At 55.2% G+C, this 26,784-nt stretch overlaps 2 protein-coding genes across 3 annotated transcripts; one reads left to right on the top strand and one right to left on the bottom strand.

Moving 5' to 3' along the window:
* Window positions 1-2,238: 2,238 nt before the first annotated feature.
* PIH1D1 (PIH1 domain containing 1) lies at window positions 2,239-8,814 on the bottom strand. Of its 2 annotated transcripts, XM_003814326.7 has the most exons (9): window positions 7,442-8,814; window positions 6,737-6,803; window positions 5,410-5,589; window positions 3,940-4,001; window positions 3,766-3,847; window positions 3,277-3,406; window positions 2,963-3,038; window positions 2,490-2,633; window positions 2,239-2,362 (listed from the first exon to the last, which is right to left on the bottom strand). In XM_003814326.7, exons 1-9 carry the CDS (start codon window positions 7,529-7,531, stop codon window positions 2,321-2,323), a joined length of 873 nt encoding a protein of 290 aa, XP_003814374.1. In that variant the 5' UTR covers window positions 7,532-8,814; the 3' UTR covers window positions 2,239-2,320. The 2 variants fall into 2 exon arrangements, with proteins under 2 accessions (XP_003814374.1, XP_034801028.1); XM_034945137.3 differs by lacking the exon at window positions 2,239-2,362 and having other exon boundaries at window positions 2,597-2,733; window positions 7,442-8,389.
* A 235-nt stretch (window positions 8,815-9,049) lies between these two features.
* ALDH16A1 (aldehyde dehydrogenase 16 family member A1) lies at window positions 9,050-25,497 on the top strand. The gene is made up of 17 exons (XM_003814320.7): window positions 9,050-9,359; window positions 14,414-14,516; window positions 14,888-15,014; window positions 15,598-15,776; window positions 16,741-16,818; window positions 17,142-17,323; window positions 17,407-17,559; window positions 18,100-18,285; window positions 18,767-18,862; window positions 19,037-19,173; window positions 19,328-19,433; window positions 19,543-19,673; window positions 20,649-20,816; window positions 20,993-21,194; window positions 23,293-23,478; window positions 23,776-23,898; window positions 25,214-25,497. The coding sequence occupies exons 1-17, from the start codon at window positions 9,270-9,272 to the stop codon at window positions 25,373-25,375; spliced, it is 2,409 nt and encodes an 802-aa protein (XP_003814368.2). The 5' UTR covers window positions 9,050-9,269; the 3' UTR covers window positions 25,376-25,497.
* The last annotated feature ends 1,287 nt before the right edge of the window (window positions 25,498-26,784 follow it).

A 26,784-nucleotide genomic window follows, 5' to 3' on the forward strand; every position in this document is an offset into this window, starting at 1 on the left:
TCGCTCATCCGTTCCGCGGCCGGAAAGACCCTACCTGAAGTCACTCCCACCCTGACCTCTTCCCCATCTTTTCTCCCCCTCCCTCACAATTCACCCCATTGCAGACACATTGTGCTTGCCTGCCTGCCTTTTCTTTCCTTCTTTCCTCTTCTTTCTCTTCTTTTTTCTTTCCTTCTTTCATTCCTTCTTCTTTCTCTATCTTCCTTCCTTTCCCCTTCCTCCTTCCTTTTTCTTTCTCTTTTTTCTTTCCTTCTTTCTTCCTTCTTTCCTTCCTTCCTCCTTTCTTCGTTCGTTCCTTCCTTCCTCCTTTCCTTCCTCCCTTCCTTCCTTTTTGAGACAGGGTCTCACTCTGTCGCCCAGGGGCAGCTCACTGCAGTCTTAACCTCCCTGGGCTCCCACCTCAGCCTCCCGAGTAGCTGAGGACAACAGGTGTGCACCACCATGCCCCACTAACTCACATTGTGCTTTGAGCATTTACCACTGAAGTTCCTCCATCTACTGATGATCCTAGGATTCACTAAAGAAGAGGAGGGTATAGACAATCACTTTTTTTTTTTTTTTTTTTTTTTTTGAGATGGAGTTTCATTCTTGTTGCCCAGGCTGGAGTGCAATGGCGCCATCTGGGCTCACAGCAACCTCCGCCTCCTGGGTTCAAGCAATTCTCCTGCCTCAGCCTCCCGAGTAGCTGGGATTATAGGCGCCTGCCACCACGCCAGGCTAATTTTGTATTTTTAGTAGAGACGGGGTTTCTCCATGTTGGTCAGGCTGGTCTCAAACTCCCGACCTCGGGTGATCCGCCCGCCTTGGCCTCCCAAAGTTCTGGGACTACAGATGTGAGCCACTGTGCCCGGCCTCAACAATCACTTATTAACTCAAGAAATATTTATCAAGGCAGGGCGTTCCTGTAATCCCAGCACTTTGAGAGGCTGAGGAGGGCTGATCACTTGAGCTCAGGAGTTCGAGACCAGCCTGGGCAACAGATGGAGACCCCGTCTCTATAAAAAATATTTAAAAATTAGCTGGGCATGGTGGCACCTGTAGTCGCAGCTACTTGGGAGGCTGAGGTGCAACCATCACTTGAACTCGGGAGGTTGCAGAGTGAGTCAGGATTGCACCACTGCACTCCAGCGTGGGCCTAAGAGCCAGACTCTGTCAAAAAAAAAAGAAAGAAAGAAAGAGAGAGAGAAAGGAAGGAAGGAAGGAAAAGAAAGAAAGAATAAAGAAAGAAACTTCTGCAGATGTACTGGGAAGAGGATACAAAGTAGCAGGAACAGCAGAAACTAAGAGATGGGGGAAAATGGGTGTGGTCAGGACACTGTTCAGTATGACTGGGCTCCAGTTAGAGGAAGAGGTCAAAACTAGGCTGGGCACAGTGGCTCACGCCTGTAATCCCAGTATTTGGGGAGGCCATGGTGGGAGGATCACTTGAGGCCAAGAACTCAAGACCAACCTGGGCAACATAGCAAGACCTCATCTCTAAAAAAATGCAAAAAATAAAATTAGCTGGGCACAATGGTGCATGCCTGTCATCCTAGCTACTCAGAGGCTGATGTGGGAGGATCACTTGAACCCAGGAGTTCCAGGCTGCAGTGAGCTACATGATTGCACCACTGCACTCCAGTGACAGAGTGAGATCCTTTTTTTTTTTTTTTTTTTTTTGAGACGGAGTTTCGCTCTTGTAGCCCAGACTGGAGTGCAATGGCACGATCTCGGCTCACTGCAACCTCCGCCTCAGCCTCCCGAGTAGCTGGGATTACAGGCTTGCGCCACCATGCCCGGCTAATTTTTGTATTTTTAGTAGAGACCAGGTTTCACCATGTCGGCCAGGCTAGTCTCGAACTCCTGACCTCAGGTGATCCACCCAGCTCGGCCTCCCAAAGTGCTGGGATTACAGGTGTGAACTACCGTGCCTGACAACCCTGTCTCTTAAACATAAAAGTGAGCCATGACCCGGGGCTCAGATCACACAGAGCCTTGAGTGCTTGGCTGAGGGGCTTGGACCTTCTCCCAGGGCGGCTGGGGAGCCACAGGAGGGCTGTGAAGAAGGAAAGTGCAGGGCCAGCTCTGGGGCCTGGGGAGGACTAACAAGGGGAGACTGGAGGCCAGGAGGCTTCAGGGAGGATCCAGGGGGAAGGATGAGGCCTGAGCTGGGGCAGTGACCTCTATAGGACTGGAGGGGCACAGCCCAATGTCCCTCTTCCCTCCCAACACCCACATATCCCCAGTCAGAGACAGAACAAAGGCAAAAATCTTTTATTTCAACTTTAGGGAAGCCAGCAGCCTCTTCTCCACATCTCAGAAGCACAAGGAGACACCCTGATCAAGAAGGCACCGGCAGAAGCGGCATGGCCACCATTAATTGCTGAGGAGACAGAGCAAAGAGAATGAGGATCCAGGACCCAGAAGTCCAGCTCCCAGCCCCCCTCCCTGGGAGACAGAGTCCAGGCCCCGCCAATGTCCCAGCTTCCCCAAGCCCCTCCCCCAGGCACCTTTCTCTTCCGGTGGAAGGCTGCCTTGCTCTCATGAGAGTTGATCTGCAGCGGGATATAAGCGTCTAGATGATACAGCTGCTGGGGGCCCCCCATCACCAGGCGGTTCTCCCCGATCTCCAGCGACAGCCCCAGGGCTCCATCCTGGAGAGGTGGCGGAATCAGGTCACCCTTCCCAGCAACAGGATGATCACCTGGACCAGGCATGGTAGCCTCACACGCTGGGAAACTATATTTGAAGGGTCTAATCTCCCAGGAAGAGACAGAAGACAGCAATTACAAGTCTCAACGACCGAGCACTTACAATCCCTTGGGCGCCCTCAGGACAGCACCAGAAGGTGGCCTGTGGGCCTCCTGGCAGAGAGGACGCAACTGACAAGTCCAGCAACAACCCCTTGTCACTCACACTCAGAGACAGTCCCTGACCTTTCCAGACCTCATTCCCCTGCTCTGGTCCAGCGCGCAAAACTCACCAGTTTGGGGAGGTCAATTTCGGCCAAGAGGAGGTCGGGGGCTTCCAGCCACAGGTTCAGGTGAGGCTTTTCAGGGCTGAGGAGGAACAAGGTCCAGGGCTGAGCACAGCTGCCAGGTCTTTGCCTGGCGTGCTGTCCCTTTTCTCCCTCCAACCAGCCCTATTGGCCTCAGGACGCCTTCCCAGTCAGGAGTTCTCTCTCCTCCCTCTGTCAGTGCCCAGGGCCCCAGGACATCACCCAGTGTGGGAGGATGGAGGGAGGGATTCCCAGGAGCGTTGAAGAAACATCAGACCGGGGATCTACCGAAGGCCCACCCTGACTCAGCTCTCCCGGGGGCGGGCGTGTACAGGTCCCCCAGCTCCTGGATCCGAGGACGCTGCTCCGAGCGGATGTTCTGCTGCGAGATGGAGCCCATGAATGGCCGGTTCTTCATCATGCGCCATTCTGAGGGTCAGGAGCGCCGTCAAACATCGTACAGGTCAGGGTTCCCTTTGTGGGGGCCAAGAGCCTCCCGGGATAGGCTCCACCGGCTCACCAGGACTCTTGGGGTCTGACCACACCCCGCAGGCTTGGCTCCAGGAAGCCCGCCCACCTTAGTCACGCCCCTCCCATGATATGCCCCAATAAAACCCACCCCTGGAGATGTTCCTGGCCCCGCCCCCTCAGGGCGTCCAGACTCCACCCCCTCCTAGTAGCACAGACTCCAGGGCACCCTGCCCAAGCCAGCCCCTCCTCTCCTAGGGGTGTTCCCCAAACCGCTCCTGGCTCCACTCTTTCCCGAGGGCCCAGGACCTGCCCCTCACCCGGATTCAGCTGCAAGTTGTATTTGTCCTCAAGGCCCTCCCTGGCGATGGTGATCACGAGCTCCCGCAAGAAATCGCTGTTCTGGGGTGACAGAGAGGGAAAAGACAGGCGGTGGCAGGGAGGGTAGGGGTAGAGACCCCTGCCCAGGCCTCAACCGCAGCCCCGCCCCCAACCTGCATCCTCCGGTAGAAGTCGCTGTTGACAGCTACGTCGTAGGCGGTACATCCCTGGCCTTCTGCGGGGAGAAAAAGGGGGTGAGGACCCCCCAGCCCTCTGCAGGAAGCCCACAGCCCAGACCCAGACAGGGAAGAAACATTCAGGGACAGCGGCCGTAAGAAGCAGAGAGAGACATAAGGAAGCGAGAGCTGGGCACTCACTTTCCGCTCTGGACTCTCCGCCCAGCCTCCTCCCTGGCCTCGTATCTCCTGTCCATCAGTGTGATGTCACTAGAGTTGACCCTATCCCTTCCCTGCTCACAGCTCTTCTCTGGCTCCCCAGTGCTCCCAAGTGAAGGTCTGAGCCCCACAAGCCTGGCGTTGGAGACCCTGTGTGGTCTGCCCCTCCCACCTCTGGAGAAGACCTCATTCTTCTAGCAACCTCGGCCCACTGAATTTCTTTCAGTCACTCTCCATTACTGGCTGATCCAATCCAATCATTCTCTCCCAGCTCTGGGCCGCTCTACCTAGAACCTTCTTCTGTCTGCCTGCTGAACTCCTCCTGTTCCTTCAAATCTTATCCCACACCCCCTCCTCCAGGAAGCCTTCCCTGACCCCTTCATGTGGGTGACGAGCCCTCTCAAGGCTGTGCTGGGTGCCCCCCTCCAAAGCAGCGTGAATCACACCCTATTGATACTGCATCCATCTCCTTGAGCCCCACCCATGACAGCGAGTTTCTGGAACGTGGAATGTGCATTTCATAGGTCCTTATTCCCCGGGGCACTGCCTAGAGCTTGGTCCCAGAAAGCTTCAAGAGACATATTGAAAAAAGGATATAGAGGCAGAAACAGGGACAGAGGTGAGGCAAGACAGAGATGGAGAAAGGGAGAAGGGCAGAGGAGAAAACAGGATGAAAGAGAGAGCCGCAGGCTGGGTGCAGTGGCTCACACCTGTAATCCCAGCACTTTCGGAGGCTGGGGCGGTGGATCACCTGAGGTCAGGAGTCTGAGACCAGCCAGGCCAACGTGGCGAAACCCCGTCTCTATTAAAAATACAAAAATTAGCTGGGTGTGGTGGAGCACACCGTAATCCCAGCTGCTTGGGAGCCTGAGACAGGAGAATTGTCTGAACCTGGGCAACAAGAGCGAAACTCCATCACAAGAAAAAAAAAAAAGAAAGAAAAATGAAGGAGACAGCAGGCTCAGGACTAAAGCCAGGAGACCCGCTAATGCACGAAGAGCACTCTGCCCAGGCCTCCCGGCCCTGGAGTGGGGCATGGAAAAGTGCCAGCCTGGCCAGGTGGCAGAACCAGGACTGCCCGGGTGTGGGATGTCCAGGGCACTAGAGATCTGCCATAGGGAAAAGAATCAGATCGAGGGGCCAGATCTCCAGGAGCTGAGGGAGGAGGGTCCTGGGCCCAGGATTCTTGGGTTCTAGGAAAGAAGGGGCCTAGCGGGCCAGACTCCTGGGTCCTCTGAGGGCACTGACTTGCATCCAGTTCTGCATGAGGCTCTCCCAGACTCATGGGGATGCGAAACCCAGCTTGGTCCTCCTCTAGCATCTGAAGCAGCTCCTCCTCGGTCACGTCGGCGGGAGGAGGGATAGAGGGGGAGTGGCAGATGTTGATGAAAACCTTCCCTTCCGAGGAGTTGGTCTTTATGCAGAAACCTGGTGGGAGTGGGTTAGTCATGACAATCCTTTTCTGCACAAGTCCCAGTCCCCATCCACTCTCTCCAGGCTCTGTCTCTTTTTCTTTTGCCCTGTCCCCCTTTTTTGTTCCACTCCCCACCCCTGAGATCCCTCACTTCTCTTTTTTTTTTTTTTTTGAGACAGACTCTCACTCTGTCACCCAGGCTGGAGTGCAGTGGCGTGATCTCGGCTCACTGCAACCTCCACCTCCCAGGTTCAAGCAATTCTCATGCCTCAGCCTCCCAAGTAGCTGGGATTATAGGCGCCCACCACCACGCCCGGCTAATTTTCGTATTTTTAGTAGAGATGGAGTTTCACCATGTTGGCCAGGCTGATCTCAAACTCCTGCCCTCAGGTGATCCTCCCGCCTTGGCCTCCCAAAGTGCTGGGATTACACACGTGAGCCACCGCTCCCGGCCCCCTCTCTTCTTTGTTTTCTCCTTGTTTGTTTTTTGAGACAGGGTCTCACTGTGTCACCCAGGCTGGAGTGCAGTGGTACGATCTTGGCTCACCGCAGTTTCTTCCACCTGGCTCAAGTGAGCCTCCCACCTCAGCCTCGTGAGTAGCTATGACTACAGGCACGCACCCACCAAGTCCAGCTAATTTTGTTTATTTTTAGTAGAGATGAGGTCTCACTATGTTGCACAGGCTGGTCTTGAACGCCTGGCCTCAAGCAATCCTTCCACCTCGGCCTCCCAAAGTGGTGGAATTACAGATGTGAGCCACTGTGCCCAGCCTCTCTTCCTATCTTTGTTGTTGTTGTTTGTTTCGTTTTGTTTTTGAGACAGAGTCTCGCTCTGTCACCCAGGCTGCAGTACAGTGGTGCGATCTCCGCCCACTGCAACTTCTGCCTCATGGGTTCCAGCAATTCTCCTGTCTCAGCCTCCCCAGTAGCTGGGACTACAGGCACATGCCACCGCACCTGGCCTCTTCCTATCTCTGATTCTCTGGCCCCCTACCTACTCCTACTCTGTCCTCCAACTCCTTTCTGTCCTAGGATGATCTCTGTGGGTGTCTGCTCACCCCACCCCCACCCTAGGCCTTTATTTTCGTGTCTCTTTCCTTCCTCCTCTCTCTGTCCTCTCCCTGGGTCTCCTGTCCCTCTCTCTCCGGTGTCCTTTCTCACCAGGCTGAGGCTGGATTTGTGTCGATTCTGGTCTGGTTGTCTGGGCTTGCTGGAGCTCCTTGGAGGCCTGTATAAAGGAAAACTACCTCCAGGCTTGGAGTCTGTGCCATCAGACCCCTCATTTGTTCCTCAAATGGAGCAATTCTTATGCATGAGAGCTGTGGATAACGCGAGAAATTAGACGGTTTAGGTCCCCTTTCTCCTTTGAGAACTAGAAGAACAACCCCAACCCCACTCCCATTTCTTTTTTTTTTTTCTTTTTTTTTTGGAGATGGAGTCTCACTCTGTCGCCCAGGCTGGAGTGCAGTGCCGCGGTCTCGGCTCATTGCAAGCTTCACCTCCCGGGTTCACGCCATTCTCCTGCCTCAGCCTCTCCAGTAGCTAGGACTACAGGCGCCCGCCACCACGCCCAGCTAATTTTTTGTATTTTTAGTAGAGACGGGGTTTCACCGTGTTAGCCAGGATGGTCTCGATCTCCTGACCTCGTGATCCGCCCGCCTCGGCCTCCCAAAGTGCTGGGATTACAGGTGTGAGCCACCGCGCCCGGCCCCCCACTCCCATTTCTTAGCAAACTTGAAGCCCATCAACCTCAATTCCCCGAGGCCTGGTTCCCGCCTTAGTGCATTCTGGGAACTGCAATCCCATCTTTGAGCACCCCGCCAAAATCCCCGAATACTCAAGGATCCAGGGGTCCGGTCACTGCACCTGCAGCAGCAGCTCCTCAAATCGCGCCGAATCAGCACCGATCGCCTCCGCCTCGCTTAGCCCCAGTCCCAGCAGCTTCGGGTTCGCCATGGCCCTGGGAAAGAGATCTAGGCGTCCTCGAGACCCTCAACGTGGGAAACTTTGCCCAGGATCCGAACCCCAGTGCCTGCTCTGGCCCTCAATCGACTCCGGATACCTACTATCCTGTTCAGAAACCTAAGACTGGCCTAAGACTACATTTCCATTCAAGACCGAACACCATCGTCAAATCCGTTGGGAATATGTGTCTCTAGACGCACTACCCTCCGTCCAACGTGCCGAACTGTAAACGAAGCCACACTTCCGGTCTATCGGTAAACACAGGACTGGAGTACGCCACACTTCCGAGTAACCCAGTGTTCATTCACAAGCTGGTATCGCGTTATCGACTAGCCACGCCCCTCGCATCAATCAAAAATAAACCCCAAGGCGGATCCCTGAATGCCACACTTCCTGTATCTATGAAAGCCACACTTCCGGCTGGGCGCTGTGGCTCCTACCGGTAGTCCCAGCACTTTGGAAGGCCAGGGCAAGAGAATCGCTTGAGGCCAGGAGTTCGAAACCAGCTTGGGCAATACAATGAGATAACGTCCCACACCCCATCTCTTTAAAAAAAAAAAAAAAAAGCGCCAGACTTCCACTCTTTCCACAACCAAAACTGGCCCCCTTACTTTGCAGTGAAGGTTGCATTTTCCAAACCTTAATCTGAATGTCCATCCTAAAAGGTACCCTTTTTATCTTTGAATTATCACTTCCTGCCAGCTCTAGATACTAATACGTCCAGATCTAGACCTCTAGTCAATATAATTAGAACTAAAAGCTGCACTTTGAGGCTGGGAGGCCGAGGTAGGAGGATCGCTTGAGCCCAGGAGTTCGAGACCAGCCTGAGCAACATAGCAAGATCCTGTCTCTACAAAAAAAAAAAAAAAAAAATTAGCCAGGCTTGATGGCACGTGCCTGTAGTCCCAGCTACTGTGCAGGCTGACGCAGGAGTAATGTTTAAACCCGAAAAGTCGAGGCGACAGTAAGCCGTGATAGGACCACTGCACTCCAGCCCTGGGCGACAGAGGGAGACCCTGTCTCAAGAAAATAAAAGGTAAAACAAATAAAACCTGCACTTCCTGCTACTATAAAACAAGGCACTGGGAAGACGCATCAATAGGACGACCCTTTTTTTATTACTTTTTTTTTTTTTAGACACGGTATCCCTTTGCCACCCAGGCTGGAGTGCAGTGGTGCGATCTCGGCTCACTGAAACGTACACCTCCTGGGTTCAAGTGATTCTCCCGCCTCAGCCTCTTGAGTAGCTGAGATTACAGGCGCGCACCACCACAGCTCGGCTAATGCTTGTATTTTTAGTAGAGACGGGGGTTTCACCAAATTGATCAGGTTGGTCTCGAACTCCCGACCTTAGGTGATCCGCCCGCCTCGGCCTCCCGAAGTGCTGGGATTACAGCCAAGAGCCATCGTGCCTGGCCACGCCGATCCTTCTAAATCCGGAGCCCTCCTAACTATTCGCAAAGTACCCACATCGCCGTCTCCCCTTCCTCCCCGTTTTAAGCAGTGCGCATGCTCCTAAATACGCTTCCCCGTGGGGGACGTAGGCGGGGCCATCGGGTCCTAAGGCAAAAAGTGTGGGGGTGGCTGCTCTCTGTATCTTGTAGCCCCACCCCATTGCCATTAGCCCCGCCCCTTTGGGCAGGAAAGGGAGGTGTCGCTCTTCGGACCTCAAGGTTCCCCTTAATACAGAGCGCCCCGCAGTCTTCGCGGAAAGCGTTCGGGGTAGGCGATGGCTGCGACGCGTGCAGGGCCCCGCGCCCGCGAGATCTTCACCTCGCTGGAGTACGGACCGGTGCCGGAGAGCCACGCATGCGCACTGGTGAGAGCTTGCCCGGCCGGCGCTGCCCGCCGCGTTCCCCAGGCCTGGGCGCCCGGTTTTTCGCGCGTAGTCCCGTCATCCACTGCGGTAGCTCAGCCGCTCCGCCTCTCTTAGTCCCCGTGATTCCCGCCGCCGAATAGGATCGCGCCCTGTAGGACGCTCCCTTGAGCCTTGGCGGTGGCAGCCTTTTAGTCTGTTCCGGTCTTCCCCACTGGTTCACTTGCCCCTTGATCCTGAACTCCTCGTAGTGTTTCCGCGGTTTTCCTGAACTCCTCTAGACGCTCTCGTGATTCCTCAGGGTCCCCTCAGAACCTGACGCCACCCACCAGACCCCTTAGGATTCCTGTGAGGCTCCAGTGACCCACAACCCCCATTGTCTTTCCACGACTCTTCAAAACATCCTATGGCTTCCATGGGCCTCCAGAGCACCCCAGACCTCCTGAGGGACTCCCTTCATCCCTTTGATTACCCAGAGACCTTCAGAACTTCCCTGGAGCCCCCGTGATCCCATAGGACCCCTCAATACTCGTGGGGTTCATGTGACCTCATCGGAACTCTCAGGAGCCTAGAATACATCAGGACTTCCGGTTTGGGTTGGTTTTTTTTTTTTTTTTTTTTTTTTTTTGAGCCAGGGTCTCACTCTGTCGCCCAAACTGAAGTGCACTGGCGCTATCACACCACTGCAGCCTCAATCCTGGGCTCAAGCCATCCTCTCACCTCAGCCCCCCAAGTAACTGGGACCAGAGACGCGCGCCACCACTCTCAGCTAATATTTGTACTTTTTCTAGAGACAAGGTTTCAGCATGTTGGCCAGGCTGGTCTCGAACTCCTGGCCTCAAGTGATCCACCCACCTCGACTTCCCAAAGTGCTGGGATTACAGGCGTGAGCTACTGCACCCAGCCACATCAGGACTTCCTGTAATTATTTATGGCCCCTCACAATACCCTCACGGGGCTCCTATGATCTCTCTAGCTCTCAGAATGTCCCATAGGGTTCCCATGATTGTTCAGGAACCCCTGAAGTCCTCGTGAGGGTCCCATGATCCCCTGGGGGTCCTCAGAACCTCCCTAGGACTCCCATGACCCCTCAGAGGCCCCCAGAACCCTCGTGGGGTTCCTGCAAACGAGTAGGGCACCTCAAACTTTCTGTCGTTTCCCCAGGCACTCTCAGAATTCCTTCACGGGGCTCTCATGATCCCCCAGGGTCCCCCAGCACCCAGGCGAGAGGAGCTTAGGCTTCTTTGAGGGGGAGGGCAGGAGGCCAGAGCAATGGTCCAAGTGGAAGGAACTGGATCAGAACCCTGGCACAGCCTAGCACTTGGGGAGGCCAAGACGGGTAGATCGCCTGAGCTCAGGAATTCGAGACCAGCCTGGGCAACATAGTGAAACCTCGTCTCTACTAAAATACAAAACATTGGGCCAGGCGTGGTGGCTCAGACTTGTAATCCCAGCACTTTGGGAGTCCAAGGCGGGCGGATCACCTGAGGTCAGGAGTTCGAGACCAGCCTGGCCAACATGGTGAAACCCCATCTCTACTAAAATACAAAAATTACCTGAGCGTGGTGGTGTTTGCCTGTAATCCTAGCTACTTGGGAGGCTGAGGTGGGAGAATTGCTTGAATCCAGGAGGCAGAGGTTGCAGTAAGCTGAGATTGCACCACTGCACTCCAGCCTGGGCAACAGAGCAAGACGCTGTCTCCAAAAAAAATACAAAAATGGCTGGGCGCAGTGGTTCACACCTGTAATCCCAGCGCTTTGGGAGGCCGAGGCGGGCAGATCATGAGGTCAGGAGATCGAGACCAGCCTGGCCAAGATGGTGAAACCCCATCTCTACTAAAAATACAAAAAATTAGCTGGGCGTGGTGGCAGGCGCCTGTAATCCCAGCTACTTGGGAGGCTGAGGCAGGAGAATCGCTTGAACCCAGGAGGTGGAGATTGCAGTGAGCCGAGACCACGCCACTGCACTCCAGCCTGGGCAACAAGAGCAAAACTCCATCTCAAAAAAAAAAAAAAAAAGGAAACAGAAAACAAAAGATTAGCCGAGGATGGCAGCACACACCTGTAGTCCAAGCTACCCGGGAGGCTGAGGTGGGAGGATCACCTGAGTCTGGGAGGTGCAGTGATCATACCACTGAACTCCAGCCTGGGTGACAGAATAAGACCCTGTCCCCCCTGAAAAAAAAAGAAGTTGAGGCCAGGCAAGTGGCTCACACCTGTAATCCCAGCAGTTTGGGAGACTGAGGCAGGAGGATCACTCACACCTAGGAGTTTGAGACCAGCCTGGGCAACATGGTGAGGCCCTATCTCTATTAATATAAAAATAAAACATAAAAAATGAAGTTGAGACTTGGACTTGAGCCCTTGCATTTCAGACCCATGGTCTTGCCTACACCAGCAAAGTTCTCAACCGTACAGTCTCTGGGCCAGACTCAACCAACAAACATGTTTTCTTTGGCCTGAACTTTATTTTTTTTTTTATGTGAAATGCTGGACAATTGATTCCATGTAAACATCCGGGAGGTCCTCTTGAAAATAAAATTCCAAAATGTGTCAACATTTGGCTCAACTTCCCTGACAAAAGTCATCTGGGACCAATAGCTCCTGTCTTTTCCATGAATCGTAAGCTCCTCTTCTCATCCAGGCCCTCTTCTCAGGCCTCCTGGAACCCTCTGGACATTCTTTTGGAATTTTATTTTTCTTTTGGGGGGAAACTTTCCAACTTGCACAGAATAATTAGCATGTATTTTGAACTCCTATTTACCCATCACTGTGCCTCAACCATCATCAACATTTATCCCAGCGCTGTTTCCTTCTGTATTTTCTTTGGAGTAATTTAAACAAATCCTGGATGTCACAGTATTTTCCTATAAATATTTGAATCCTTTCTTCTAACAGATAAGGGCTCATTTTGTTACAAAACTACCATGGTCTGTTACCACACTTAACATTAAGTCATTCTTTTTGTTTTTTGTTTGTTTGTTTGAGACAGGATCTCACTCTGTCGCCCAGGCTAGCGTTCAGTAGCGTTCATAGCTCACTGCAGCCTGAAACTCCCGGGCCCAAGCAATCCTCCCGCCCCAGCCTCCTGACTAGCTGAGACTACAAGTGTGCATCATCATGACTGGCAAATTTTTTACTTTTATTTTTGTAGAGATGGGGTCTTGCTGTGTAGGTCCAGACTAGTCTCAAACTCCTCAGCTCAAGCAATCCTCCCGTCTCAGCGTGGGAAAGTGCAGGGATTACAGATGTGAGCTACCATGCCCGGCCAACAATCATTCTTTAATGTCATCTGATGCCCAGTTCATGTTCAAATATCCCTGACTTTCTCACAGATGTCTCTCTCCCTGTGGGCGTTTGAGTTTGGAACTTCTAAGTAACTTTTTTGCTTTAAAGAGAAAGGAGAAGCCAGGCACAGTGGCTCATGCTTGTAATCCCAGCACTTTGGGAGGCTGAGGCGAGTGGATCACCTGAGGCCAGGAGTTCGAGACCAGCCTGGCCAACATGGTAAAAACCCGTCTCTACTAGAAATATATAAATTAGCTGGGCATGGTGGCGGCCGCCTGTAATCCCAGCTACTTGGGAGGCTGAGGTAGGAGAATCACGTGAACCCAGGAGGCGGAGGTTGCAGTGAGCTGAGATCGCACCATTGCACTCCAGCCTGGGAGACAAGAGCAAGACTCCATCTCAAAAAAAAAAAAGAAAGAAGGGCCAGTAAGAGAAAAATCAGGAATATGTGACATCAGAGATGCTAGGGGAGTCTGTAGAAGGAGCAAGTGAGCAGTGTGCTTTGGATTTAGCAGCAGGGAAGACGTGACCAGGATGAGAAAGAAATATGGAGGAGAAGTCCGGGCGCGGTGGCTCATGCCTGTAATCTCAGCACTTTGGGAGGCCGAGGCAGGCGGATCACGAGGTCAGGAGATCAAGACCATCCTGGCTAACACAGTGAAACCCCATCTCTACTAAAAATACAAAAAAATTAGCCAGGCGTGGTGGCAGGCACATGTAGTCCCAGCTACTCGGGAGCCTGAGGCAGGAGAATGGCGTGAACCCAGGAGGCGGACCTTGCAGTGAGCAGAGATCGCGCCACTGCACTCCAGCCTGGGTGACAGAGCGAGACTCCGTCTCAAACAGAAAAAAAAAAAAAGAAATATGGAGGAGATGTGGTGAGTGAGATGTGGTAAAAAAAAATTTTTTTTTTGAGATAGAGCCTTGCTCTGTTACTCAGGCTGGAGTGCAGTGGCGTGATCTTGGCTTACTACAGCCTCTACCTCCTGGGCTCAAGTGATCTTCCCACCTCAGACTCCCAGGTAGCTGGGACTACAGGCACTCACCACCACACCCGGCTAACTTTTTGTATTTTTTGTAGAGATGAGCTTTCACCATGTTGCCCAGGCTGGTCTTGAACGCCTAGGCTCAGCCCACCTCGGCCTCCCAAAGTGGACTCCAAATAGTTGCCACTGTTGTGGCACCAGCCCAAGGACTCAGTTGAGACCCTAATTGAATGAATTAAAGATGTTGACACGTCCATAATCCCAGCACTTTGGGAGGCCAAGGCGTGCAGATCACTTGAGGTCAGGAGTTCAAGACCAGCCTGACCAACATGGTGAAACCCCGTCTCTACTAAAAATACAAAAACAAAACTAGCCGCGTGTGGTGGCGGGCGCCTGTAGTCCCAGCTACTCAGGAGATTGAGGCGGGAGAATAGCGAGAACCCAGGAGGCGGAGCTTGCAGTGAGCTGAGATCATGCCACTGCACTCCAGCCTGGGTGACAGAGCAAGACTCAGTCTCAAAAAAAAAAATGAAAAAATGTTCTAGAACTAGAGTGGTGATGGTTACACAACACTGTAAATGTGCAGAATGCCACTAAACTGCTGAACTATACACTTTGAAATGCTCTATTTTACCACAAACTTTTTTTTTAAAGCAATAGGAGGAAAAGAATTAGCTGATGGGGCAGAGGGAGACAGACGTCCCCTCCTAGAGGATTCTGGGTAGGGGTTGAACTGCCCCAGCTCCTCCCGAACCCCTTTCCAAACTGTCTCTACCTCCCCCAGGCCTGGCTGGACACCCAGGACCGGTGCTTGGGCCACTATGTGAATGGGAAGTGGTTAAAGCCTGAACACAGAAATTCAGTGCCTTGCCAGGATCCCATCACAGGTACGAGATGTCCCCCAGTCATTAGTGGAAGGGAGGTATCTGTGCCCTCTAGCCCTACCCACCAACACCCATTCCCCTTGCGTAGGGCCCTAAGGGCAGGAAACAGCTGGTGGTGGGAGATGGGCTGCGATGTCTGGTTCCTTCTGAAACCAGTCACCCTAATTATGGTTCCGGGTCTCTGTGGAGGCTTTGTGAGACTGCTGTCTGCGAAAATCCCTTCCTTGCTCTGGAGGTGATCATAGCCGTGACCCAGCAGAGAATGGGGACCAGCTTTACACTCTTGGGCTGATCCAGGCTCCGAAAATCTCAGCCCCCTCCAGATATGACATGGGCTACTCCTCCCATCTGAGTCCCCCCACTTTTCTCCCCAGGAGAGAACTTGGCCAGTTGCCTGCAGGCACAGGCCGAGGACGTGGCTGCAGCCGTGGAGGCAGCCAGGATGGCATTTAAGAGCTGGAGTGCGCACCTCGGCGTCGTCCGGGCCCAGCACCTGACCAGGTGATGCAGCTGAGGTGTGGACCCCGGGAGGTGGGGACCCCCAGCATCCACTCGAGACCATGGGAACAAAGGCTATTTCCCAAGATCCCACTGAATTAATTTGCAGCTAAGGCTCAGATTCCCAGTATGTGCTGGAGGCAGTCGTGGCTGAAACATGCATCCGTTGTCCACTATTCACTGGGACTAGAAGCCACAAAGCCTCTATTTCCCAGGACATTCTTGGAGTGCATTGGGGCTCAGTTCACAGGGGCTGGTGAAGCCCCTAAATCCATCTCCTAGCTGCTTGGGGGGAAGCTAGAGACAAAAACTCCATTTCCCAAAACACAATTGAGGTTAGAAGCTAAGACTCAATTTCCCAAAAGCTTCAGGGATTTCCAGCGGCCAAGACCTTTACACAGCATCCTCAGGGTTTGTGTTTCCATGACTATAATTCTCATAAATCTTCACTGCCCTCTGCCCCAGGTAAATGGTGGGGATGCCTCAGGGGCTCATGGGGATTGTAGTCCAGGTATATAGGAGCAGCCCAGGACTCTGCGAGTCTGAGGGCCGTTGGAAAATGAGCACCCTCTTGCTTTCTCCACAGGCTGGCCAAGGTGATCCAGAAGCACCAGCGGCTGCTGTGGACCCTGGAATCCCTGGTGACTGGGCGGGCTGTTCGAGAGGTTCGAGACGGGGACGTCCAGCTGGCCCAGCAGCTGCTCCACTACCATGCAATCCAGGCATCCACCCAGGAGGAGGCACTGGCAGGCTGGGAGCCCATGGGTGAGACCCTGGAGTCCCTAGCCCTATCCTCCCACATGACTCAGCAGTGCTAGCTCTAGTCCCCTCATTCTTTTTCTTTTAGACAGAGTTTCGCTCTTGTCGCCCAGGCCGGAGTGCAGTGGCGCGATCTCGGCTCACTGTAACCTCCGCCTCCCGGGTTCAAGTGATTCTCCTGCCTCAGCCTCCTGAGTAGCTGGAATTACAGGCACCCACCACCACACCTGGCTAATTGTTATATTTTTATTAGAGAAGAGGGGTCTCATCATGTTGGTCAGGCTGGTCTCAAACTCCTAACCTCAGATGATTCACCTGCCTTGGCGTCCCAAAGTGCTGGGATTACAGGCATGAGCCACCGTGCCCGGTCCCCTCATTCTTTTTCTTTTGTTTTTGTTTTTGTTTTTTTCTTTTTCAGACAGGGTCTTTCTCTGTCACCCTGGCTGGAGTACAGTGGTGCAATTATAGCTCACTGATACCTCGACCTCCTGGGCTCAAAATCCTCCCACCTCAGCCTCCCAAGTAACCGGGACTACGACCATGCACCACCACACCTGACTAGTTTTTGTTTTTTGTTTTTTTTGAGATGGAGTTTCGCTCTTTGTTGCCCAGGCTGGAGTGCAGTGGTGCGATCTCGGCTCACTGGAACCTCCGCCTCCCGTGTTCAAGTGATTCTCCTGCCTCAGCCTCCCGAGTAGCTGGGACTACAGGCATGCACTACCACGCCTGGCTAATTTTGTGTTTTTAGTGGAGATGGGGTTTTTCCATGTTGGTCAGGCTGGTCTCAAACTTCCCACCTCAGGTGATCCACCCACCTCGACCTCCCAAAGTGCTGAGATTACAGGCATGAGCCACCACGCCCGGCCTTTTTTTTTTTTTTTAATGTAGCCATGGGGTCTTGCCATGTGGCCCAGGCTGGACTTAAACACCTAGCCTCAAGGGATCCTCTTGCCTCATTTTTTTCTTGCAGGAGTAATTGGCCTCATCCTGCCACCCACATTCTCCTTCCTTGAGATGATGTGGAGGATTTGCCCTGCCCTGGCTGTGGGTAAATGATGGCCTGGGGAGTCCTGACTCTTGGGTCTGAGAAAGGAGGGGATCGTGGGGCCCAAACTCCAGAGTCTGAGAGACAAGGGGGCTGGAGGCCTGGACTCTGTGGAAGGAGTCTGTGGGAGGAGGGGCTGCGGGTCTGAACTCCTAGGTCTGAGGGAGGAGGGGCTGGAGTCTGGACTCCTGGGTCTGAGGGAGGAGGGGCTGGGGTCTGGACTCCTGAGTCTGAGGGAGGAGGAGCTGGGACCTGGACTCCTGAGTCTGAGGGAGGAGGGGCTGGGACCTGGACTCCTGAGTCTTTGAGCTGCTCCACTTCCCCAGGCTGCACCGTGGTGGCCCTCGTGCCCCCAGCCTCCCCAACGCCCCTCCTCCTGGCCCAGCTGTCAGGGGAGCTAGGCCCATTCCCAGGAATCCTGAATGTCATCAGTGGCCCTGCCTCCCTGGTGCCCATCCTGGCCTCCCAGCCTGGAATCCAGAAGGTGGCCTTCTGCGGAGCCCTGGAGGTACCTTCAGGACAGGGGTTGTGGTGGAACGCGGCTGGGGGCTGCAAGGCTCCTCCTGCAGCTGAATTGGGGGGGGTCCCTAGGAAGGGCGTGCCCTTCGACGGAGCCTGGCGGGTGAGTGTGCGGAGCTGGGCCTGGCACTGGGGACGGAGTCGCTGCTGCTGCTGACGGACACAGCGGACATAGACTCGGCCGTGGAGGGTGTCGTGGACGCCGCCTGGTCCGACCGCGGCCCGGTGAGACCCGTGCACTCCTGTCCCCTCACACCCTGGAGGCTGTTGGTGTCTGTCTCCAGTCTTCGGGGTCCTGAGTCTCTGTTCATTTGATTTTATTTTATTTTATTTTATTTATTTATTTTGAGACGGAGTTTCACTCTTGTCGCCCAGGCTGGGGTGCAGTGGCGCGATTTCGGCTCACGGCAACCTCTGCCTCCCGGGTTCAGGTGATTCTCCTGCCTCAGCCTCCCGAGTAGCTGGGATTACAGGCGGGCACCACCATGCCTGGCTAATTTATGTATTTTTAGTAGAGACGGGGTTTCACCATGTTGGCCAGGCTGGTCTCGAACTCCTGACCTCAGGTGATCCACCCACCTCGGCCTCCCAAAGTGCTGGGATTGCAGGTGTGAGCCACCGCATCCGGCCTCTCTGTTCTTTAGGACTCTGTTGATTTATCTGAGTGTCCATGTCCCTAGTTTTCCAGCCTCTGTCTTCACTCTTCAGATCACCAACTTGCTAGAGTGCAATGGTGTGATCTCCTGATGCCCCTTTTCCTCACAGGGTGGCCTCAGGCTCCTCATCCAGGAGTCTGTGTGGGATGAAGCCATGAGACGGCTGCAGGAGCGGATGGGGCGGCTTCGGAGTGGCCGAGGGCTGGATGGGGCTGTGGACATGGGGGCCCGGGGGGCTGCCGCATGTGACCTGGTCCAGCGCTTTGTGTGTGAGGCCCAGAGCCAGGGTGCACAGGTGAGGCAGGGGGTAGAGACTTGAGGGTGTCAGAAGAGGAGGGGCCTGGAGACCCAGCTCCTGGGTCCGAGGGAGGAGGGAGCTGGGCGTGGACAACTGGGTCTGAGGAAGGAGGGGCTGGGAGCCTGGACTCCTGGGTCTGAGGGAGGAGGGGCTGGGAGCCTGGACTCCTGGGTCTGAAGGAGGAGGGGCTGGGAGCCTGGACTCCTGGGTCTGAGGGAGGAGGGGCTGGGAGCCTGGACTCCTGGGTCTGAAGGAGGAGGGTCTGGGCCTGGACTCCGGGGTCTGAGGGAGGAGGTGCTGGGGCCTGGATTCCTGGGTCTGAGGGAGGAGGGGCTGGGGCCTGGACTCCTGGGTCTGAGGGAGGAGAGGCTGGGGGTCCAGACTCCTGGGTCTGAGGGAGGAGGGGCTGGGGTCCTGGAGTCCTCGGTCTCAGCAGGAAGGGACCAGAAGTCGACTTCTAGATCATTTCTCTCCCTAGGTGTTCCAGGCTGGCGATGTGCCTTCGGAACGCCCATTCTATCCCCCAACCTTGGTCTCCAACCTGCCCCCAGCCTCCCCATGTGCCCAGGTGGAGGTGAGACCCTTAAGGCTGCAGAGCTACCCACCGCCAGCCAAGGGCAGCAGCTCTGTGCCTGGGGAAGCCCTTGGGGTGACCGTGTGACCTGGGCATGGGGGCTGCTGCCTGCTCTAGGCTCCTTCCCTGGTGGGTGGGCCCTGGAGGGCTGAGCCTCCCGGTCACCCCTTGCAGGTGCCGTGGCCTGTGGTCGTGGCCTCCCCCTTCCGCACAGCCAAGGAGGCACTGTTGGTGGCCAACGGGACGCCCCGCGGGGGCAGCGCCAGTGTGTGGAGCGAGAGGCTGGGGCAGGCGCTGGAGCTGGGCTATGGGTCAGTCTGCGTGGCCCGGGCGCTCACTCCTCTCCTCATTCTTCCCGTCTTCATCTCCCTTCTCCCTGGGTCGCTCCCCGTGCCTTTAACTCACCCCTCTCCCGGCCTGCCACCGTCTGTTTTCCTCTGTTGGACACCTTCATCTTCCCCACAGGCTCCAGGTGGGCACTGTCTGGATCAACGCCCACGGCCTCAGAGACCCTTCAGTGCCCACAGGCGGCTGCAAGGAGAGTGGGTGTTCCTGGCACGGGGGCCCAGACGTGAGCACATCCCCTCCCCGTCACCAGCCCCCCCGCCGCCCCATGCCCTTGACACTTGCATCCGGCCTCGCGTGCCCCTTGCATCCTCTTGACACCGTCCCTCTCACAGGGGCTGTATGAGTATCTGCGGCCCTCAGGGACCCCTGCCCGGCTGTCCTGCCTCTCCAAGAACCTGAACTATGACACCTTTGGCCTCGCTGTTCCCTCAACCCTGCCAGCTGGGCCTGAAATAGGGCCCAGGTGAGTCGTTGGGGGCCAGTGGTCTGGGAGTGTGAACGGGGAGAGGGGAATTGATGCCTGTTTCCCCGTGGACTGGAGGGCTGGCGCGAGGTCCATCCAAGCCATCTCATAGTCCTGCTGAGTACCACGTTGTGGCCTCACACTTTCCCCACCCCAGGCCTGCCGAGACTCTCAGCTCTGCCCCATGAATGTCTGTACTCTCCCAGAAACTCATGGGTCTAGGAGCTTGGGGTCCCCCAGAGGTTCACTGGAGCAGAAGCTTGGGGTCCCCCAGAGGCTCATGGGAGCAGGAGCTTGGGGTCCCCCAGAGGCTCATGGGAGCAGAAACTTGGGGTCCTCCAGAGGCTCATGGGAGCAGGAGTTTAAGGTCCCCCCAGAGACTCAAGGGAGCAGTTTAGGGTCTACCAGAGGCTCATGGGAGCAGGAGCTTAGGGTCCCCCAGAGGCTCATGGAGCAGGAACTTAGGGTCCCCCAGAGGCTCATGGGAGCAGAAGCTTTGGGTCCTCCGGGGCTCATGGGAACAGGAATTTGGGGTGCCCCACAGGCTTATGAGAGCAGTTTAGGGTCTGCCAGAGGCTCATGGGAGTAGGAGTTTAGGGTCCCCCAGAGGCTCATGGGAGCAGGAGTTTAGGGTACCCAGAGGCTAATGGGAACAGGGGTTTGGGGTCCCCCAGAGGCTCATGGGAGCAGAAACTTGAGTCCTCCAGAGGCTCATGGGAGCAGGAATTTGGGGTTCCCCAGAGGCTCATGGGAGCAGTTTAAGGTCCCCCAGAGGCTCATGGGAGCTGGAGTTTAGGGTCCCCCAGTGAATCATGGGAGCAGGAGTTTTAGGGTCCCCCAGAGGCTCATGGGAACAGGGGTTTGGGGTGCCTCAGAGGCTCACGGGAGCCAAGGCGGTCTTCCCAGTGCGGTACAGCATAGGGTCTGAGCAGATTGAGGCCCCAGGACTCCTCCTCATGTCCCACCCTACTCCAGCCCAGCACCCCCCTATGGGCTCTTCGTTGGGGGCCGTTTCCAGGCTCCTGGGGCCCGAAGCTCCAGGCCCATCCGGGATTCGTCTGGCAACCTCCATGGCTACGTGGCTGAGGGTGGAGCCAAGGACATCCGAGGTGCTGTGGAGGCCGCTCACCAGGCTTTCCCTGGGTAAGGGGTCACACAGGAAAGCCCAAGGGTCATGGTGTGGCAGAGAGGGGAGCCTGCCCCCAGCAATTGGTGGACTGGGAGGCTGGGCCCCCAGGGTAGGGGCTGTGGACAGAGGGTGGGTGTCGGGAGAGCCAAGACCAGGATGCCGACCCCCACTGTGCGCTGTCTGCCCACAGCTGGGCGGGCCAGTCCCCAGGAGCCCGGGCAGCCCTGCTGTGGGCCCTGGCGGCTGCACTGGAGCGCCGGAAGTCTACCCTGGCCTCGAGGCTGGAGAGGCAGGGAGCGGAGCTCAAGGCTGCGGAGGCGGAGGTGGAGCTGAGCGCAAGGCGACTTCGGGCGTGGGGGGCCCGGGTACAGGCCCAAGGCCACACCCTGCAGGTGAAGGGTCTGTGGGCACCTGGGCCAGCTGGGCAGGCGGGGTGGGGCTCAGACCAGAGGCTGTGAGATAACCCAGGCTTGGAATTCGGGCCCAGCCCCACCGCCTTCCACGGCAGGATCATCAGCAAGTGGCTTCACCTCTCCCTACCTCAGTTCCCTCATCTGTACAGTGAGTGGGCACACAACCCGCCTCGTAGAGTAGCGTTCACCAGATGATGGATAGCGACCCATTCCTGGACCCTAAAATCAATTTAGTGGGCTGTTAGGCGGTTCTCGCATTGCTGTAAAGAAACACCTGGGGGCGCAGTGGCTCACGCCTGTAATCCCAGCACTTTGCGAGGCTGAGGCAGGCGGATCACGAGGTCAGGAGATCGAGACCAGCCTGGGCAACACGGTGAAACCTAGTCTCTACTAAAAATACAAAAAATTAGCTGGGTACGGTGGTGGGCACCTATAGTCCCAGCTACTCAGGAGGCTGAGGCAGGAAAACTGCTTGAACCCAGGAGGCAGTGGTTGCAGTGAGCCGAGATCGTGCCACTGCACTCCAGCCTGAATGACAGAGTGAGACCTTGTGTCACAAAAAAAAACAAAAAATACCTGGCCAGACATGGTGGCTCATGCCTGTAATCCTAGCACTTTGGGAGGCAAAAGTGGGTGGATCGCTTGAGGCCAGGAGTTTGAAACCAGCCTGGGCAACACAGTGAAACCCTGTCTCCACAAAAAATAGAAAAATTAGCTGGGCATGTTGGCACCAGTCTCCCTCTGGCACCCGGCTGGAGTGCAGTGCCACGATCATGGCTCACTGCAGCCTCAACCTCCGAGGTCCAAGTGAGCCCCCCACCTCAGCCTCCTGAGTATCTGGAATCACAGGCACACACCAGCACACATGACTGGGTGTTTTTGTATTTTTGCAGAGACAAGAGACTCGCCATGTTGCCCAGGCTGATCTTGAACTCCTAGCTTCAAGTGATCCGCCTGTCTTGACCTCCCAAAGTGCTGGGATTATAGGCGTGAGCCACCGCGCCTGGCCAGGGATTACATTTCAACATGAGATTTGGGTGGGACGTCTGAACTATATCATGGGCCAAACCATATTTCTTTCTTTCTTTTTTTTTTTTTTTTTTTGAGACAGAGTCTCGCTCTGTCGCCCAGGCTGGAGTGCAGTGGCGCAATCTCAGCTCACTGCAACCTCTGCATCCCAGGTTCATGCCATTCTCCTGCCCCAGCCTTCCGAGTGGCTGGGACTACAGGTGCCCACCACCACACCCGGCTAATTTTTTTTTTGTATATTTAGTAGAGACGGGGTTTCACCATGTTAGGATGGTCTCGATCTCCTGACCTCGTGATCCGCCCACCTTGGCCTCCCAAACTGCTGGGATTACAGGTGTGAGCCACTACACCCAGCCTTCTTTTTTTTAAATTTTATTTTACTTTAGTTCTGGGATACATGTGCAGAACGCGCAGGCTTGTTACATAGGGATACACGTGCCATGGTGGTTTGCTGCGCCTATTGACCTGCCCTCTAAGTTCCCTCCCCTTGCCTCCCACCCCCCAACACCATATTTATTTTTAACAAAAGAAAATAGACCAGGCGCAGTGGCTCACGCCTGTAATCTCAGCACTTTGGGAGGCCAAGGTGGGCAGATCACAAGGTCAAGAGATCGAGACCATCCTGGCTAACAGAGTGAAACCCCATCTCTACTAAATATACAAAAAAAAAAAAAAAAAAAATAGCCAGGCATGGTGGCAGGTGCCTGTAGTCTCAGCTACTCAGGAGACTGAGGCAGGAGAATGGCGTGAACCCGGGAGGCGGAGGTTGCAGTGAGCCAAGATCGCGCCACTGCACTCTAGCCAGGGCGACAGAGTGAGAGTCCGTCTCAAAAAAAAAAAAAGAAAGGCGGTTATGCAGGATGTTTCTCACCGCCCGAACCCCCGTGGAATGATTCACTTTGACCAGCGTCTGCGAAATGGCAGGGGCTTCCACAGTGGTGCGGTTTGGGCCAACACCAAGTGTTGGGGAGAATGTAGAGGAACTGGATCTGTCATTTACTGGGGGTGGGGCGCCCCTGCCCCACACGTGACCCACCTGTCCCTGCAGGTAGCGGGGCTGAGAGGCCCTGTGCTGCGCCTGCGGGAGCCGCTGGGTGTGCTGGCTGTGGTGTGTCCGGACGAGTGGCCCCTGCTTGCCTTTGTGTCCCTGCTGGCTCCCGCCCTGGCCTACGGCAACACTGTGGTCATGGTGCCCAGTGCGGCCTGTCCTCTGCTGGCCCTGGAGGTCTGCCAGGTATAGCCCCCTGCCTTCCTGCCTCTCCTCCCCGTAGCCTCAGGGCAGCAGAAAAAGGCGCCCCAAAGTCAGCTGGAGCTTGTCTCTTACCCCACCCTCCGTGGTACCCATGCTGCCCCCAGCCCCAGCATCCAAACCTTCACTCCTTGGGGACCCAGTGCCCATTCTTCACCCTAGGCCTGGGGCTTTCTCCTGCATGACCCCCCATCCCCTTCCCTCCCATGGGCACCCCCTGAATGCCCACTCCTTGCCCTGCCCCCACGGCCTTCCCAACCTTTCACTCTCTCTATCCCCTAGGACATGGCCACCGTGTTCCCAGCAGGCCTGGCCAACGTGGTGACAGGAGACCGGGACCATCTGACCCGCTGCCTGGCCTTGCACCAGGACGTCCAGGCCATGTGGTATTTCGGATCAGCCCAGGTGCTCTTTGTTCTGTTTTGCCATCTTCAGCATCTCAAACTTCAAACAGGCTCCTCCTTTTCTGGAAACACAGCCCCGCCCTCTTAGAACTCCTGTTGCTAAGGGGAGAAACTCCTTGACAAGAAGGTTTTGAGGCCCCGCCCTTAGGACTCAAGTTACTAAGGAAGAGGCTGTCCTTAGCAACAAGGGCCTGAGAGCTGCCTAGCCCAAAGACCTCGTCTCAGTGGACAGCCCGTTGCTAAGGACCACACCCTAGATTTGGAGGCCCACAGTCTACGCTTTGTTTTTCTTTTTTGAGACAGAACCTCACCCTGTCACCCAGATGCAATCATACCTCACTGCAGCCTCAACCTCCCAGGCTCAAGCCACCGTCCCACCTCAGCTTCCTGAGTAGCTGGGACCACAGGCGTGCACCACCATGCCCAGCTAATTTTTTTCTTTTGCAGAAACAGGGGTTTCTCTATGTTGGCCAGGCTGATCTTGAACTCCTGGGCTCAAGTGATCTGCCCGCCTCGGCCTCTCAAAGTGCTGGGATTACAGGTGTGAGCCAGCACAACTGGTTGAGTCTACTGTTTTTTATTTTATTTTATTTTATTTTATTTTTTTTTGAGACAGAGTCTCACTCTGTCACCCAGGCTGGAATACAGTGGCACGATCTTGGCTCACTGCAACCTCTGCCTCCCGGGTTCAAGTGATTCTCCTGCCTCCCAAGTAGCTGAGACTACAGGCACTCACCGCCATGCCCAGCTAATTGTTGGGGGTTTTTTTTAGTAGAGATGGGGTTTCGCCATATTGGCCAGGCTGGTCTCGAACTCCTGACCTCGCGTGATCTGCCTGCCTCAGCCTCCCAAAATGCCGAGATTACAGGCGTGAGCCACTGTGCCCAACCAATTTTTACTTTTTAAATGGAGACGGGGTCTCGCCATATTGTCCAGGCTGGTCTCAAACTCCTGAACTCAAGCGATCCTCCCGCCTCAGCCACGCCAAGTGCTGGGATTACAGGAGCGAGTCACCGCGCCCCACCATCCACTCTCTTAAACCTCCCGTTGGTAACAGATGTGAACTTGTTGACAAAAGCCTTGGGGCCCATTCCTTTCAACATGGGCTGTTAAGGGAGAGGAAATTCCCTAACCACTGGGTCAAATGCTTTTCCCTACCATCTGGAAGTTTTGCTTGGGAGGAGCTGGGCATTGTAGCTGCAGAGCCTGGGTCCAGCCTGGAGCCCCTCGTCAGTAACAGTCTTCATCGCGGAGGAAGCAGGTGCTTAGCAACAAGCCCGCAGAAGTGCTTACCCCCGTCTCTTCCCCCGCCTCAGGGTTCCCAGTTTGTCGAGTGGGCCTCGGCAGGAAACCTCAAACCGGTGTGGGCGAGCAGGGGCTGCCCGCGGGCCTGGGACCAGGAGGCCGAGGGGGCAGGCCCAGAGCTGGGGCTGCGAGCGGCGCGGACCAAGGCCCTGTGGCTGCCTATGGGGGACTGATGCCTGAGCGCCACCTACTGCATTTTGGACACCTCACACCAAGGGGAGATGCACCCCACGGACACCTGGGACTTTCCCCTTCTGGTTCCTGTGTCTCCCAATAAACTCTCTGACCAACCCTAGCTGTGCTTCTGCGAGAAGAAAGGGTGTAGCAACTTCTGGCAGATATGAGGCTTTTTTTTTTTTTTTTTTTTTTTTTGAGACAACGTCTGGCTCTGTCACCCAGGCTGGAGTGCAGTGGCACAATCTCGGCCCACTGCAGCCTCAACCTCCGGGGCTCAAGGGATCCTCATGCGTCAGCCTCATATGTAGCTGGGGCCACAGACATGCACCACCACACCTGGCTCGAGGCCATTTTAGTTCTGAGGTTGAGCAGCTCAGGAGCCGGCTCCAGCACAGTGCTGTGTTTGTGAAACAGAGAAAGGGGACCCCCGAGGACCCCAGACAGGGCCTTAGGACTCTCATATCTTCTTGTCTTCTCCATCTGGTGGCTCTTGTTCTCTGGTTTTCTCTACCTTTTCATGGCCCCAGAATCCATATGCAGTAAAGGAACTCTCTGGAATAAAATTAAAGTCCTCCTATATGACTTTTGTCAATTTCCATAATGTAAATGCTCCCACCGTGCAGGATTTCAAGGTACAGGTGATTAAACAACTGCCTGAGAGATCCTGAATTGTTAACAGGTCAGCTCCCATGAGCCAATACGAGCCGCTTCAGCACACCACTGCCTTAGGATTCTGGTTGTGGGTGGGTTTTTTTGGTTTGTTTTTTGTTTTTTTGAGACAGAGTCTCTCTGTCGGCCAGGCTGGAGTGCAGCGGGGTGATCTCGGCTCACTGCAACCTCCGCCTCCCAGGTTCAAGCGATTCTCCTGCCTCGGCCTCCAGAGTAGCTAGAATTACAGGCTCGCGCCACCACACCCAGATAATTTTTTGTATTTTTAGTACAGACGGGGTTTCACCATCTTGGCCTGGCTGGTTTCAAACTCCTGACCTCAAGCGGTCCGCCTGTCTTGGTCTCCCCAAAGTGCTAGGATTACAGACTTAAGCCACTGCGCACAACTGTTGATTTTTTAAATAAAGGATCTTGCTCTGTTTTTTAGGCTGTAATACAGTGGCGCAGTCACAGCTTACTGAACCCACCCTCGACCTCCTGGGCTCAATCCTCCCACCTCGGCCGGGCGTGGTGGCTCACGCCTGTAATCCCAGCACTTTGGGAGGCCGAGACGGGTGGATCATGAGGTCAGGAGATCAAGACCATCCTGGCTAACACAGTGAAACCCCGTCTCTACTAAAAATACAAAAAAATTAGCTGGGCATGGTGGCGGGCGCCTGTAGTCCCAGCTACTTGGGAGGCTGAGGCAGAAGAATGGCGTGAACCCGGGAGGTGGAGCTTGCAGTGAGCCGAGATC

The sequence above is a fragment of the Pan paniscus genome, chromosome 20, assembly GCF_029289425.2.
Source record: "Pan paniscus chromosome 20, NHGRI_mPanPan1-v2.0_pri, whole genome shotgun sequence".
Lineage (NCBI taxonomy): Eukaryota > Metazoa > Chordata > Mammalia > Primates > Hominidae > Pan > Pan paniscus.

Bases quoted from the DNA above. Each gene is read 5' to 3' on its own strand.
- ALDH16A1 (XM_003814320.7), top strand. From the start codon at position 9,270: ATGGCTGCGACGCGTGCAGGGCCCCGCGCCCGCGAGATCTTCACCTCG. The intron at 19,174-19,327 runs GTCAGTCTGCGT...TCTTCCCCACAG, and splicing joins GCGCTGGAGCTGGGCTATGG to GCTCCAGGTGGGCACTGTCT. The intron at 19,434-19,542 runs GTGAGCACATCC...TCCCTCTCACAG, and splicing joins CCTGGCACGGGGGCCCAGAC to GGGCTGTATGAGTATCTGCG.
- PIH1D1 (XM_003814326.7), bottom strand. From the start codon at position 7,531: ATGGCGAACCCGAAGCTGCTGGGACTGGGGCTAAGCGAGGCGGAGGCG. The intron at 3,848-3,939 runs GTTGGGGGCGGG...CTGTCACCCCAG, and splicing joins ACTTCTACCGGAGGATGCAG to AACAGCGATTTCTTGCGGGA. The intron at 3,407-3,765 runs GTGAGGGGCAGG...CCTGACCCTCAG, and splicing joins CAACTTGCAGCTGAATCCGG to AATGGCGCATGATGAAGAAC.